We start from the raw sequence: 14,994 nt of genomic DNA on the forward strand, positions 1-14,994 counted from the left end.
TCAACTTAAGTGAGATATTTTTCTCTCGTGATCTTTAATTGAGAAGTTGGAGACAAATGTCCACACACAGATTAATTTTATGGTTTATTATCTCGGCACAAGACAAACAATTAATTTAAAAAAACAAATGTAAAACAGTGCGTCTTTTCTAAACATTTCACATGTAAAAAGGATTAAACAGTCAAAGTAGATGCAAGAATAGAACAGACAATTTGTTAAAAAAACCGAGTCATCATTGTATTGAAATGCCTCAGTTGGGTTTAAGATTGAAAGTTGACAAACTTTCTCCGTGTGGCTGGAAAAGTGGAAATATGGCAGGTATTGAACAAGCTCTGAATCCTTCTGCCAGTTTGTGTCTTGAGGAGTAAAAGAGTTGAAACAGAGGAGATGAAATGTTAAAATAACATAAAAGATTGGGGCTGATACCAAGGACGTCTGTTTATTGATTCAAAGCTACCAGAGGTGAGGCTCCTGAACGGCGAGTCTGAGCAAGCAAAGCTGCAAAAATATCAAAACTCATTCATTAATAAAGACTTAGAAAATACTAGTCAGAAATACTACGAGTGTTAAAGTCCAGCCTGTCCAGGAAGCTCCATGTCTGAGGAGCAGAGGACTCTGTTTAGGATCCGCTCTCCGAGGAGGAGGAGGAGGAGGAGGAGGAGGAGGACGAGGAGGAAGAGGAAGAGGAGGAGGAGCAGGAGGAGGAGGAGTAGGAGCAGGAGGAGGACGAGGAGGAAGAGGAAGAGGAGGAGGAGCAGGAGGAGGAGGAGTAGGAGCAGGAGGAGGAGGAGGAGTAGGAGCAGGAGGAGGACAAGGACGAGGAGGAGTAGGAGCAGTAGGAGGAGGAGGAGGAGGAGCAGGAGGAGGAGGAGCAGGAGGAGGAGGAGCAGGAGTAGGAGCAGGAGGAGGAGGAGGAGCAGGATGAAGACGAAGCCCAGACGGCTGATGTGTCTCTAGTCCTCGCAGCCCAGCAGCTCCATGCGCAGGGTGATGCGTTCGTGCCACTCCCAGGGAACGACTCGTACGTATCGGGCGAAGAACGGAGGCTGGAACTCGTTCTTCTTATGCGTGTTGTTGTCGATGTTTCCTTGGAAAAGCTGCAAATGAACATAGAAGCTCCAATTAAAGTCTAACTTTTACTTATAAGACACTCTTTTTTTAATCTATAAGAACAATTGTGCTCTTTAATGTTTAATTTCCTCTTGACATAATTAAAATAAATCTTTTAACAAACTGACATATTAACTGTCGACTGTCTCACAGTTTAAATAAATCCTCTACATTACCACAGAAATCCTCCCTGAAAAAGATTCTACCATGAAAACAGCCTTTTATCTCACCGAGAGGAAAATTAAACGGTGGTCGGAAATAAAGTAGAAGTTTGGGGCTTCTTATTTTTAACCACCCGACAGCGTCGTGAAACGTTATCCAAATACACTTTCTTTTAAAGGCCTTAAAAAGATCAACTACACACCTGAAATGTCATTAAATTACATATATGTGGAGTTTTCTCATTAAAATGCAATATTTGAGAAACGATTGCTTAAACTAGAATAATCTCATAAAAGTGAAAAAGGCAAATTTAAACTACAGTTGAGTGATAATTTAAAAATAATGACTATAACCACGACTCCTCTACATGTGAAGAAATGCCATATGTTGTATATGTCTGCAGGGATGCCATTACAGAGGATCACATATATATCAAAGTATAAACAATATTCATTCAATATATTAAAGATCTGGATCCAACAGAGCAACACGAAGGAGCAACTGGGATAAATGCAAATAAGAACACCGTTCAATGTGTTTTATCTTTTGCCCAAATGTTTGTTATTAACTCAATAATACCTAAAATGCACTTTTGTGTAACTTCTAACTTTCATTTAGGCTGAATATGTATATGAACTATGTGTGTGTGTGTGTGTGTGTGTGTGTGTGGCCTCCATCTGCCTGGAAGACCTCCCTACAACACCTGGACATGCTTCTGATGAGGTGGTGGACATTCTCCTGAGGGACGTTCTCCCGAGGGACGTTCTCCTGAGGGACGTTCTCCTGAGGGATGTTCTCCTGAGGGATGTTCTCCTGAGGGATGTTATCCTGAGGGATGTTCTCCCGAGGGACGTTCTCCTGAGGGACGTTCTCCTGAGGGATGTTCTCCTGAGAGATGTTATCCTGAGAGATGTTATCCTGAGGGATGTTCTCCCGAGGGATGTTATCCTGAGGGATGTTCTCCTGAGGGATGTTCTCCTGAGGGACGTTCTCCTGAAGGATGTTCTCCTGAGGGATGTTGTCCTGAGGGATGTTCTCCTGAGGGATGGCCTCCTGAGGGACGTTCTCCTGAGGGATGTTCTCCTGAAGGATGTTGTCCTGAGGGATGTTCTCCTGAGGGATGTTGTCCTGAGAGATGTTCTCCTAAGTGACGTTGTCCTGAGGGATGTTCTCCTGGGGGATGTTCTCCTGAGGGACGTTCTCCTGAAGGACGTTCTCCTGAGGGATGTTCTCCTGAGGGATGTTCTCCTGAGGGATGTTGTCCTGAGGGATGGCCTCCTGAAGGATGTTGTCCTGAGGGATGTTGTCCTGAGTGACGTTGTCCTGAGGGATGTTCTCCTGAGGGACGTTCTCCTGAAGGACGTTCTCCTGAGGGATGTTCTCCTGAGGGACGTTCTCCTGAAGGATGTTCTCCTGAGGGATGTTCTCCCACACTTGGATCAAAGCGTCAGTCACCTCCTGGACCGTCTGTGGTCAAGGTGTGGTTGGTGGATGGAACCAGACAGTTGGATTGAGGTCTGGGGAACCGGCAGGCCAGTCCAGAGCATCAAGACCTTCATCATGGAAGAACTGTTGACACACTTCAGCCACATGAGGCCTGGCATTGTCCTGCATCAGAAGGAACCCAGGAACCACTGCAGCAGCATCTGGTCTCACACTGGGTCTGAGGATCTCATCCCGGTACCTGATGGCAGAACGTTCTCCACGTTCTCAGGACTCTGTCACGTCGGTCACATGTGCTCAGTGTGAAGCTGCTCTCATCTGTGAAGAACCCAGGGTTCCACTGGCCAACCTGCCAGTGTTGCTGTTCTCTGGCTAATGCCAATGGGCCTGCAGGGTGTGGGGCTGTAAGAACAGCCCCCCCTGGTGGACGTGGGCCCTCATAGCACCCTGGGGAAGTCTGTTTCTGACAGTTTGAGCAGAAACATCACATTAGTGACCTGATGGAGGTCATGTTGCTGGGCTCTTCCAGGGCTCCTCCGGTTCCTTCTTGCTCAAAGGAGGAGGTAGTGGTCCTGCTGCTGGCTTGTTGCCCTCCTACACCCCCCTCCATGTCTCCTGGTGTCCTGGCCTGTCTCCTGGTGTCTCCTCCATGCTCTGGACACTGTGCTGGGAGACACAGCTCACATTGATGTTCCACCTTGGATGAGTTGCTCAACCTGAGCAACTTGTGTTGGTTGTCGACTCGCCTCCTGCTGCCTCCAGGACGGAGAACACTAACAACATTCACCAGTGAGCAGAACCTCAGCCAGGAACCAGGAGAACAGCGTCATGGTTTGTGGTCACCACCTGCAGAACCTCCTTTCTAGCAGTTGTCTTGATAATCACCTCTCATTTCCTCATGTTGTCTGTTTCATTGATGAACAATTAGTGTTGCTTCCTACCTGGACAGGTGGATGTCCCACCAGTGGGACAGACATTGTCTCGTTCAGGTGTCCCTTTAGTTGTTTGAGCCGTGTATTAATTAAGGTAATCGGTAGAGTTTATAAGTTAATCTTCTTTCTGCTCCCTTTCATTAAAGAGTTTAAAAGCTTTTCTTCTGTACTGTATTGTATAAATGTTTTTCATAATTTCTTTTTACAATAAATGAAAAACTAAACTAAACTGAGAGCTCCACCAAGTGTGAAGAATAACACAAAGCTATTTTTGTCAGAAACCCTAACCATGAATAATCGGAGGCCCTTGTTTTACTGCAGACGACAATAAATATCCATTTATATGAAGACTTTCAGAAAGTCAATGAGAAGAATTGAACAAAGTCAGAAGGAGATCAATAAACATGCAAACATGTTTGTATTTTTAAAGCCAGCGCCCACATTACTGATCAATTCCTTGATATTATTGAGAAAGAGACTTGAGGTATCAGTGGAAGAATCTGCCACCTGAAGGCTCGGCCTTACCTGCTCGTTTCCGGAGTTCTCGTCCTTCACCGTACTCCAGGACTCTCCGTCATTACTGTACGCCACTTTAAACACTGAAACAAACTGCACCACCCCGAAGTCCTTGGCCCCCTGCGTGATGATGCCCGTCAGACGCTTCGTCTTCTCTAAATCCACCTGAAGGCAGAATGGAGAGTCAAGCTGCAGCAGCAGCCGCTGACTTCAGCTGCATGTGGACAGTCGGACTCACCTGGATCCACTCGGAGCGGTTGTTGTGTGCAGGAGACCAGGCGTTCGTCTTCCCCACCTTGTCCAGCCGGGCGAACTGGGGACGCCACGTGAACGTGTCGATGCCCCACGTGCGGAAAGCGCTGGAGGCTGAGAGCTGGGCGTCTGACACCAGCCGAGACCTCATGCCCAGCGGCTCAGAGCAACCTGCCGTGTTGGAATAGACTGTGAATCCAGAGGAGGAGGACGGAGGGACGAGCGAGGCAAAGGGAAGGAGGAAGAGGAGGAGGAGGAGGAGGAGGAGAAGAAACACAAATGAATACACCCAAGGGTCAAGAGTATCCATTTCACCCCAAAATATGAAGAAAGTGGCTGAGATTCACAGAGTTTAACGACGATTAAAAGCCCCAACAAGTGAGCAAGTGGAAAAGAAAAGAGAAGGAGGTGCAGGGAGCAGAGGGGAGCTGCAGATGAAGAGGTGTGGATGGATGCTTCACTGCTTATGACTGAAGAAGTCAAGAGAAACACTGTCTGAGTTGTTGTGCAGTGACATAAACTCCTTCACTGCCATTCTGCCCGTCAGCAAGACGTCAGAGAGAAGACGTCAACACAGAGAGGACAAATCCTCCTGCTTCCCTCACAGCAGGGAGAACCTCAGTGGAGGTTCTGTGTTCCGGTGTTTACCATTCAGCTCGCAGCCCACCAGCTCCATGCGCAGAGTGCAGGCCCGGCGGCACACCACAGGGATGATGCGGATGTACTGGGCCACGATGGGGGGGTCCAACAGGTTGGTCTTGGTGCCGTCGTTATCCGTATTGCCCACGAAAACCTGCAACAGGCAAACAGGAAGTGAGGAGTGAAGTGAAGAAAAGAACAGTCACAGGCCTCACCTTGTCCCTGCGTTGGCCGTCCGCCTTGTAGGTGACGAAAGTGTTTCCGTCGAAGCTGCTGGCCACCTTGAAGGCCTTGATGTACTCCGCCGTGCCCAGGCGGCTGGCGCCCTGAGTGATGATGCCGGTCAGACGCATCTTCTTCTGCACGTTGACCTGAGGAGGAAGTTGTCAGGTGTGTGTCAGTGTGAACGTCGCCATGGGCCAGCCCCCCGGGCCGGAAGCCGCCTCCTCCCTCACCTCGATCCAGGGGTTCCTGTCGTGGGCGGCTGACGTCCAGGCGTTCACCACACCCTGGTTGTTGAGTCGAGCCAGCTCGGGGCCCCAACGCTGGAGCCCCATGATGCCGTAGTGCACCGAGGAGGCGGAAATCTGGGACTCCACGATGGCTCCTCCCTCCATCCCCAGCAGAGAGATGCACCCTGGGATACGTGGCAGAGACTTACTGTCATTTGAAAGTAATACGTTATATTACAATATTACTGTCTCTTCTACTTTTGCAGTACTTTTGAATAACCTTCACTAAAATAACCACAGAATCATGACTCTGCATTCTAAATGACTGAAATGCAGCTGGTTGACATTCAGCAGAGGGTGTCACACCTAATCAGGGTACAACTCCTGATATTGCATGTGATTTAGATTGTAACCAGTACAATATTACCAACATGTGAATCCTAATGCCTTACATTTCTGCATTGTAAGTGTGTTACTTCGTACACACTGAGGTGTACATGTCTGAGGAGGATGTGTGTTGACGTGGCAGCGGGGGTACGTACGGAGCTGGCACTGCTTTCCGACGTACGGCGAAGGACACTGGCAGGCGAAGTCGCCGTCCAGATCTCGACAACTTCCTCCATTCTTACAGGGCTGGTTCGCACAGTCATTCACGTCTGGAATATACAAGAGATTCTCATTCTCCTGTTCTCAAACTGCCTTCAGACAAGCATTAGGGCAAAATAGGAAACACAAGAAAAAGGCAGATTATGGATGTTTTGTGATGTGACTCAGACTTTGTGGTATTTGGAGGTTAGATTAGTGTCACATCATCATCAGGAAGATTCACAAACAAATAAATGTGTTGATCACATCAGAAAATCTGGGATTCACGATCATGAACCAACAAGCCGTGAATTTACTTTATAACTGAGAAGAAAGTAAAATCCATCAACTTTAATAGAACATTTCATATGTCCCAACCTTATTTTATTTCCACCCTGTCCACCCCCTTCAGGTTCACCGCTTCACAGTAACCATGGCAACAAGGCAGGTGTATGTGACGTCCACTGCTCTCCACAAGGTGGCGCGCTCACACAGCACGTGCAGATGGTCCCGAACAGGGAACTCATGTTTTTTTAACTGGATGCTGATGACTTTCAGTGATTCCAGCTGCATTCATTACCTGGTTAATAGTTTAAACAAATGATTCAATATATAATCTATCAATCTATTATTATTATTGCTTTTTTTTAGTGAGAATTAAACAAAAGGCTCAGATTTTAATTTCCTGAGAACATTTTCTCATCTCTTTATCCCAATAAACAAATCTACATAAAACTACCAAACCAAAAACAAACAATGCATCTGTTAATCGCCTAAATATTAAATAGAAAACCCCAAAAAATCCTAATAATGAATTGCATCGAATATTTGTTCTTTTAAATCTACTCTATTATAAATGTACACGTATTTCCTCCACAATCACAGAATCACAGGAAATCTATCAAATGATGCATGAATGTAATGGTAATTCTCAGATAATACCAACAATTACATTTAAAGTATACTATATATGAAGGAATATCTAAAATACACAGCGAAACATAAAAGCATATAATATCTCGTAAAGAGTAGCTATGGAACTGCAAACTGCTCCGGTCTGTCCAGAACCGCATGAAAGCCTGTTTCACCTCTCGGGCTGGCAGATAAAGAAACTTCAGGACTGAAGCAGACGACAGGTTGACGTAATGTGACATTGGCCTGTTTGGTTCTCGCTCCCGTTAATGCTAAGAGGATTGCTTACAACTTAGAAACAAACGCTTGTGTGTCTGAGACCACGTTAATAATAATGCTGGGAAACAAACGGTCTGAGCGAGAAAGGGAGCATGAAATCTCCTCCTCTGTCGGCTCCTTAAATGCAGCGTGAAGATTCTGAACGCTGCATTTTCTCCAATGGGACTGTAATTCATGGTGATCTTGAGTGGCTCATTCAGATAGAGCAGTATTTGAAGCTTAATTTGCTTGTTTCATCTCACAGGACGGTTCACATTCTGCTCATGGATCTGAAGCCCTGTGAAGCCTGCCCTGCTTCAAAATGAGAGAATGTTAGGGAGTTGACGGACAAACTGTGCAGACACTACAATTGGTGGTGAGCCTGCAGGCTTCGGGCGGGTGAGCTGGCCACTCTTGGGTGTTTTCTGCTCAAAGGGAATTTTCTCTCAGCGGTCACAGACACAAAGAAGCTTCGAGAGCGTTTGTCCAAAATGGAGGATTCACAGCTCAGTGCTCTTTACTGTGAACGCTTCACTGAGATCCACAAAAGATTCTTTTACATTTTGTTCTCTTTCAAACTTAAAGTATTTACTTTGCTATAATCCTAAAGTTTAAAGTTACTTCAAAGTGTATTGAGAGGATCTGAGGGAGCTGGTAGCATCCCGTTGGCCGTGGGAGCTGGTGGAGCTGCAGAGTGGAAGCCGTGTGAAGAGCGTCTGATGCTCAGAGACCTGGAAACGTCTCTCACTAATGAACCAGGCTGAACCACCACAGCACTTCTAAATGAGGCCTGCCGAGCAGAATACACGCCTCTTCACTATTGGTGTTGTGACAGGATGGAAGATGTCCTCCTCAGGTCAAGAAGTAGGACCTGCTGCCGTTTGAACCAAAAACTCTGCACTTCTAGAGAGTTTTTCTTCATTTTCTCTCATTTCCCGACTTGTTTCTTGCTCTAGATTCCATGAGTTGTTCAGCTCCTTTCCCAGAACGCTCCCTAATCCTTCATGTCCACACCTGCTAGTTTAGAAGCTTTTGCAATTCATTAACTAGAGACCCAGGTGTCGTCTGAGGATGCAGTGGTGAAGGTGGCGTGTAGAAAAGGAAACTCGGTGAGTTGAATCCAGAAATAACTCACTGATCTGACAGTGAACTCCCTGGAAGCCCGGCTGGCACCTGCAGATGTACTCGTTGAAAACGTCTCCTCGTCTGGTCGGAGCGACGACCTCGCAGGACCCGTCGTTCCTACAGGGGTTGGGGTTGCAGGGACCTGAGCGACAGAGGAAGGAGGTTAGTCCTGTGGTCAGACGTGTGTTTCCTGCCAGGTTTCTCCTCTTTCAGCCCCACCGATCTCCGTCAGGTTGCAGGTGTCGCCACCGAAGCCGTCGTCGCAGATGCAGATGAAGGGATCCTCTCCGACGCCCGTCACACACGTTCCTCCATTGTGGCAAAGATTGACTTTACAGTATTCGCCTGAGGGACAGAGATAGACACACAGTGAAACCCATTATTACCGTCACCAACAAAGCTGGCTGAGAAGTTTATGTTGTTGTCTGTATGTATTTGTTTATTGGCTTGTATCTCTGTTTTATAAGAAAGAATGACATGAAATCTTCAGGGATGATTTGTCATCATCAAGCATCCATTAGATGTTGGGACGTTAACGTTTAACTGTCCCATACAAAGAGGATGAGAGGCTCCTCATGCAGGAGATCAAAGGAGAACAGCGTCTGTTGCCATGGAGACGCTCCCTGCTCAGCGTTTCACAGTGATGGAGCTACCTGACAGGCTAGTTAGCATTGAGCTAACATGCTATCAATGCTAACTTGGCTAAACAAACAAATGTGGCTTTGGTGAAAGTCTGTGCTCTACCGAGTGTAGCTCTAGTTTAACCGGCACTCTACCGAGTGTAGCTCTAGTTAAAGCAGTTCTTTATCGACCCCTCACTTTGTGATCAATCTCTGATGTGTGAGTTCCTGCTGCTGCTTGGAACCCAGAGAGTCCTGAAAACTATTGATGTGAATCACTGGGATACGTTCAGGGAGAAAACACGTAATAAATGAGAGTATTGTTCTTGGCCACATGATAGAAACGTGCAAATAAGAGATGCAGGTGAAGTGAAAGATGACGAGATATCAAGACAATCATGGGCCACAATTTTCTACCGTTTAAAGTCACTCAGACTGTCTGTGCAGGTCATGTTATTGTTTCAGGGAGCTTCGTATCGCGTCGCTTTTGTTGTAAATGAAAACGGATTGAGGAGTCGTGGTTTCTCGTTGTCCTGCTCACCAAGACGACTCTTTAGTTTTTTGGTAGCAATGAACACACAGGGAGAACATGAAGCTGTACACAGGGAGAACATGAAGCTCCACACAGGGAGAACATGAAGCTGTACACAGGGAGAACATGAAGCTGTACACAGGGAGAACATGAAGCTGTACACAGGGAGAACATGAAGCTCCACACAGGGAGAACATGAAGCTCCACACAGGGAGAACATGAAGCTCCACACAGGAAGAACATGAAGCTGTACACAGGGAGAACATGAAGCTGTACACAGGGAGAACATGAAGCTCCACACAAGGAGAACATGAAGCTGTACACAGGGAGAACATGAAGCTGTACACAGGGAGAACATGAAGCTGTACACAGGGAGAACATGAAGCTGTACACAGGGAGAACGTGAAGCTGTACACAGGGAGAACGTGAAGCTGTACACAGGGAGAACGTGAAGCTGTACACAGGGAGAACATGAAGCTGTACACAGGGAGAACATGAAGCTGTACACAGGGAGAACATGAAGCTCCACACAAGGAGAACATGAAGCTGTACACAGGGAGAACATGAAGCTGTACACAGGGAGAACATGAAGCTGTACACAGGGAGAACATGAAGCTCCACACAGGGAGAACATGAAGCTGTACACAGGGAGAACATGAAGCTGTACACAGGAAGCCCAGACTCAAACCTCCACTGCATAGTTTCTAGAATAGCAGATTGACAGCACAGTGTTACTGGATCTCCAGTCTGTAGTTTAACATGATCAGGATCTGACATGACGTTATGAAGACACACGTCTCCGACTGTTGTCTCTTTGCTCCCAGCAGTTCAACGCCAGAGACCTGAGTCACAGATCCAGACTGGATCAAGTCAAAACCAAAGCAGAGGCAGAGTTATGAGTCACGCTGGAGGAGAAGAAGAAGCAGTGAACTGGCAGTGTTTGTTTTCTCTTGTTGTGAGTCGTCTGGCGCCACGTCACAGTCGCCATTGGAGCAGCTGCAGGCGACGCTCTCGTGTTTGTGAGTGGCACTGAACTGAACATCAAACTCTGGATCTAAATGTCTGAATACTGGAGAGGGTGGCCAAACCACCGGGGGCTGAAGCAGGCCATCACACTGACCAACACATGTGGACCAGGCAGACTGGCTCTGCCGCTGAAATGACAGGTTTCCTGGTGACGACAAACCTGGGCTCTGCCACCGGGATGCACATGTTCACTCCTTTCCAGAAAATCTCACTTATCAAGTTTTCACATGACTGCAGGAAATGAATTAGAGATGCGCTAGAAATGAGCCTGTGTGCAGTAAGTTACTGTCAATGTGAGGACGTGGAGCATGGTGCTGCAGCCGGCCCTGACAGCACAGCCTGTTTGTGTTGCAGGATTAAGTGCTTGCTGGATTAGCCGGTTTGCTGGGAGGAACCAGCAGTTACACAACTTGACAGTGCAGCAGCTCACGAGAGGCTGGGGATGCCGGGTCCAGCTGATTGGACGGGAGGGCAGTGAGCAGAGCAACAGGTCTGCAGGTGGAATTAGAGCCAGGTGAGGAGAGAGCCGGCTCAGGTTGGCTGCAGACGGCAGCACATATGGTGTTATTCTCCCCTCAATCTGCACCAGCGCTTTGCCTGATGGGAACGGTTCCAACCGGCACGACGACGCATCAAAATGCAAAGTAGAGGATGTAAAAGAACCAAGGCCGGACTAGCTGGAGGGGCTGGAGTGTGTCTGCAGATGTGATCACATTTTGCTCATTTCTGTTTCTGGTGCAAGAGAGAGAGGGAGAAACAAGACCAGAGCTCCGGAGCTGCTCTTCTACTGAGCAGCCTTTAGGAACACTGCCACTAATAACAGAGGCTCACATGTAATAACATGTAGTAACAGAGCAGCCTCATGAGTAATCACACATTCTACAATCATAAACTTGCATCCAAAGAAAATCCTTAAAGGACAAAACATCTCATTTATTTCCTGTTTTGTTGTTGTTATTTTCTTTTTAAATGCATCAGAGCCCAGGAAGTCCACTGATATAAAACCAGATAGAGTCGAACTGAAATGAGTAAAAAGAGAGACACTTCAGAGGACAAGTCAGTTCTTATAACTGAAGCTTGACTGATGACTCTCTCTTTTCTGACAGACATTATTAAAGACACATCAAATCAAATCCAACAGTAATTATGGTCAATTTGATAATCAACTGTTTACATTAACATGTATGAAAAGTCTTCTCATTCGACCTGTAGCACAGTTCAGTAAATCTCAAGGAAATTCAATGCGAATCATCTGCTCAGTTGTCAAGAGTAAGAAGGGAAATGAAACTCGGTGGCGGAGCCAAAGTCCATGTGAGGATTAAATCTAGAGGAGTTAGAACTCAGTGAGACATCAGATGTTTAGTTTAAAAAGACACTCACCTTCCACTGAATACAAGCAGAGCAGAAGAGAAAACGTCCCGAGACACGTTGTGAATACACTCCCAGCTCGTCTCATGTTTGTTTGTTTGTTTGTTTGTTTCCGCTGGTTTGTTGTTGTTTTCTGAGCGTCAGCCTCACCGGTGCTGCCTTTACGCACCGTGGGAATTATGAGAACTCTGAGACGCAGTGTGTCTAATGAATAAAGAAGCCCAGGTTCTGACGTGACGCTGCCTGAAGAGGCGGAGACACCGGGAGGAGGAGGAGCAGGAGGAGGGAGAAGGAGGAGGAGGAGGGAGCAGATGAAGGCAAGAGGAGGAGGAGGTGGAGGAGGAGGGAGCAGGTGGAGGGAGGAGGAGGAGGAGGAGGAGGAAGGAGCAGATGAAGGGAGGAGGAAGAGGAGGAGGAGGAGGAGGGAGCAGGAGGAGGAGCAGGAGGAGGAGGAGGGAGCAGGAGGAGGAGGAGGGAGGAGGAGGAGGAGGAGCAGAATGGGGGAGCAGGAGGAAGGAGCAGGTGGAGGAGGAGGGAGGAGGAGGAGGAGGAGCAGAATGGGGGAGCAGGAGGAAGGAGCAGGAGGAGGGAGCAGGAGGAGGAGGAGGAGGAAGGAGCAGATGAAGGGAGGAGGAAGAGGAGGAGGAGGAGGAGGGAGCAGGAGGAGGAGCAGGAGGAGGAGGAGGGAGCAGGAGGAGGAGGAGGGAGGAGGAGGAGGAGGAGCAGAATGGGGGAGCAGGAGGAGGGAGCAGGAGGAGGAGGAGGAGGGAGGAGGAGGAGGAGGAGGGAGCAGGAGGAGGGAGCAGGAGGAGGAGGAGGAGGGAGGAGGAGGAGGAGGAGGGAGCAGGAGGCCTCCTGCATGTTTATTCATAGCAGCATGTCTGTTTGGGTGTTAATTCCCTGTGAATAAACTTCCTGTTTGAAAAGCTTAGAAAGTTCATCAAAATCAAGACTTAATCTACGAATGTATTTGTTTTAACACGGATTATGTCCAAAGCTTTAGCTGCCTGATTGAAACAAATGTTCTTGAATATTCTACCCACATATATACCCTAGGAAACAAAATGATACGCTCCTTTACAACTTGTTCTATAACCTAAAGTGACCATAATCCACAAGAGAGACCATTTAATCTTCATTCCACCTCATAATCCATAACAAAGTCTTTGTATAATGAAATTACACATTTTGAGAAGCGCATTAAAGCGTCACTACAGCCTGGACTCGGAGGAGAGGTGGAGATTTGAATAAACCCCCGGGATTATTGACGGATTAATATCCACCTTCATACAAGGTGGAAACCAACATATGTGTAACTCAGATTACAAACTTAGAAAGGTACCGAAGTTCTTTTAAAACCAGCCTTACTCGTGCTTTGGTAATACTGATGAGCCACTTTAATTAATTGCAGCTTTTAATTTCGAGGAGAAACATGAAAAAGTAGAAACAAAGCTGGAGCTTTAAAGTAATCTGTGTGGGAAAAGTTTTTTCTCTCTTTCTTGTGGCCGCTGCCAGTGTTTCAGGAACAGAGCAGTCAGTGCAGTGGGAAGCCTTCAGCTGCTCTCCATGGTGAAGAGCACAAACTAGAATGTACCAACACAGAACAAACCCTTCATTAACCCAGTCAGAGGCACAAAAAGAGGAGAAAACACTAAAGTGCACTGTAAAACCACAGCGATACATCAGATATACTACGTGTGCTTGGTGGAGTAGTGGTTTCACTGTTGCCTCAAGGCAGAGAAGTTCCAGGTTCAAGTCTGGATCTGTGGGGTTTGCATCTTCTCTCTTGGTGTGCATGGGGTTTCCTCCAGCTTACCAAAGACATGCAATCACTTTTGACTGGTGACTCTAATATTGCGTGTCGGAGTAAAAGAGTGTGTTTAATAGTCTGTGTTGGTTTGCTTTGTGGTGACGGACTGGTGGCCTGTCCACTGTCCCTCTCCAACCCACTGGCTCCAGAACCCCAAGAACCTCAGTCGGATGAAGTCAAATAGCAGATGAATGCAAGATCTTTCAGTTGTGAGAGTCTTTGTTGTTATTTTTTTTAATCACTATTCTTGTCATTTTCTACCTTCTGTTTTTATTTTCTGCTGTTTTCTGTTAATAATTATCAGTTTGTTCATTTTCGATTCCGTTGCTCCTGTTTATGCCTCTTTATGTTCTACTACTTTTCCTCTTCACCTTTTCATCAGTCTGTGGTCCCTCGTGTCTCCTTGTATTCATTTTAGTGTCTGGTTGGTGAGCTGGATTGTTTGTGTTGTCTTGGTGCTATATCCTCCTCTAATCCCAAGTTTCAGGGTCATCTGCACTTGTCCGTGTGGTGAACTACTAAACTCCAAGCTTGAGGTCAAGCACCATGCGTTCTTGTTTTGTCATGTGACTATAAGACTGTATCTGACCTGAAGAACACTGCGGCAGTGGAAAGGTTCTTTCAGCGTCTCGTAATGTTATGTCGTTGTGTGTTGGTGGTTGTTTTATCTTGAAGTTTGTATCCATTTAAAAGTATCTTGGTTATTTAGTGTCACTTTGTGGGCAGTTAATTCATATTTTGGGTGATATTATTTGTTTGGGATCATTCTGCATCTCTTGGTGGGAATCCATCTGTCTTTTCTCTGGTGGTTTGGAGTTGCTCTGTGTCCCCCTGACCCTGGACACGAGCCTAGTGGGCAGTCAGCCAGGAAATAATCTCCTCATGGAAATAATCCGCAAACTCTGTCGCCATCAGGTGGATGTGACACTGGAATTGCACTGCAAACCTGGACTCTTCGCTGGTGAACTCAGTTAACACTGGACAGATGTGTTGCTTCAGAGATCTGAAATAATTAAACATTAAATTAATAAAGATCATTGGTAACAGATTTACTAGATGCACTTTCTAGTTTGTATCTCTCCTACAACTGCATGTGTCGGGATTATCCGATTATTAAATAATGAATTTAGCATTCCCCCTACTGTAATAACATCATGATAACAAGCTACGTCGAGAAGACAGCAATGGTGGAAATGTTATGCAACGAGGATTTACGTCACGTGTCTGTCACGTTCAGGAAGGTTTGCGTGCA

The 14,994-nt window shown here is 46.7% G+C and overlaps 1 protein-coding gene across 2 annotated transcripts; it reads right to left on the reverse strand.

Annotated features, from left to right (window-relative positions):
* Positions 1-60: 60 nt before the first annotated feature.
* Positions 61-12,177, reverse strand: LOC308125395 (lactadherin-like). 2 transcript variants are annotated; one of them, XM_080489091.1, is made up of 10 exons: positions 11,945-12,149; positions 8,606-8,731; positions 8,397-8,528; positions 6,049-6,162; positions 5,510-5,691; positions 5,270-5,425; positions 5,064-5,208; positions 4,402-4,586; positions 4,173-4,328; positions 61-1,097 (listed from the first exon to the last, which is right to left on the reverse strand). In XM_080489091.1, the coding sequence occupies exons 1-10, from the start codon at positions 12,018-12,020 to the stop codon at positions 954-956; spliced, it is 1,416 nt and encodes a 471-aa protein (XP_080345217.1). In that variant the 5' UTR covers positions 12,021-12,149; the 3' UTR covers positions 61-953. The 2 variants fall into 2 exon arrangements, with proteins under 2 accessions (XP_080345217.1, XP_080345216.1); XM_080489090.1 differs by having other exon boundaries at positions 73-1,097; positions 4,402-4,604; positions 11,945-12,177.
* Positions 12,178-14,994: the final 2,817 nt, after the last annotated feature.

This window comes from Lipophrys pholis (assembly GCF_963383615.2).
Source record: "Lipophrys pholis genome assembly, chromosome: 2".
Lineage (NCBI taxonomy): Eukaryota > Metazoa > Chordata > Actinopteri > Blenniiformes > Blenniidae > Lipophrys > Lipophrys pholis.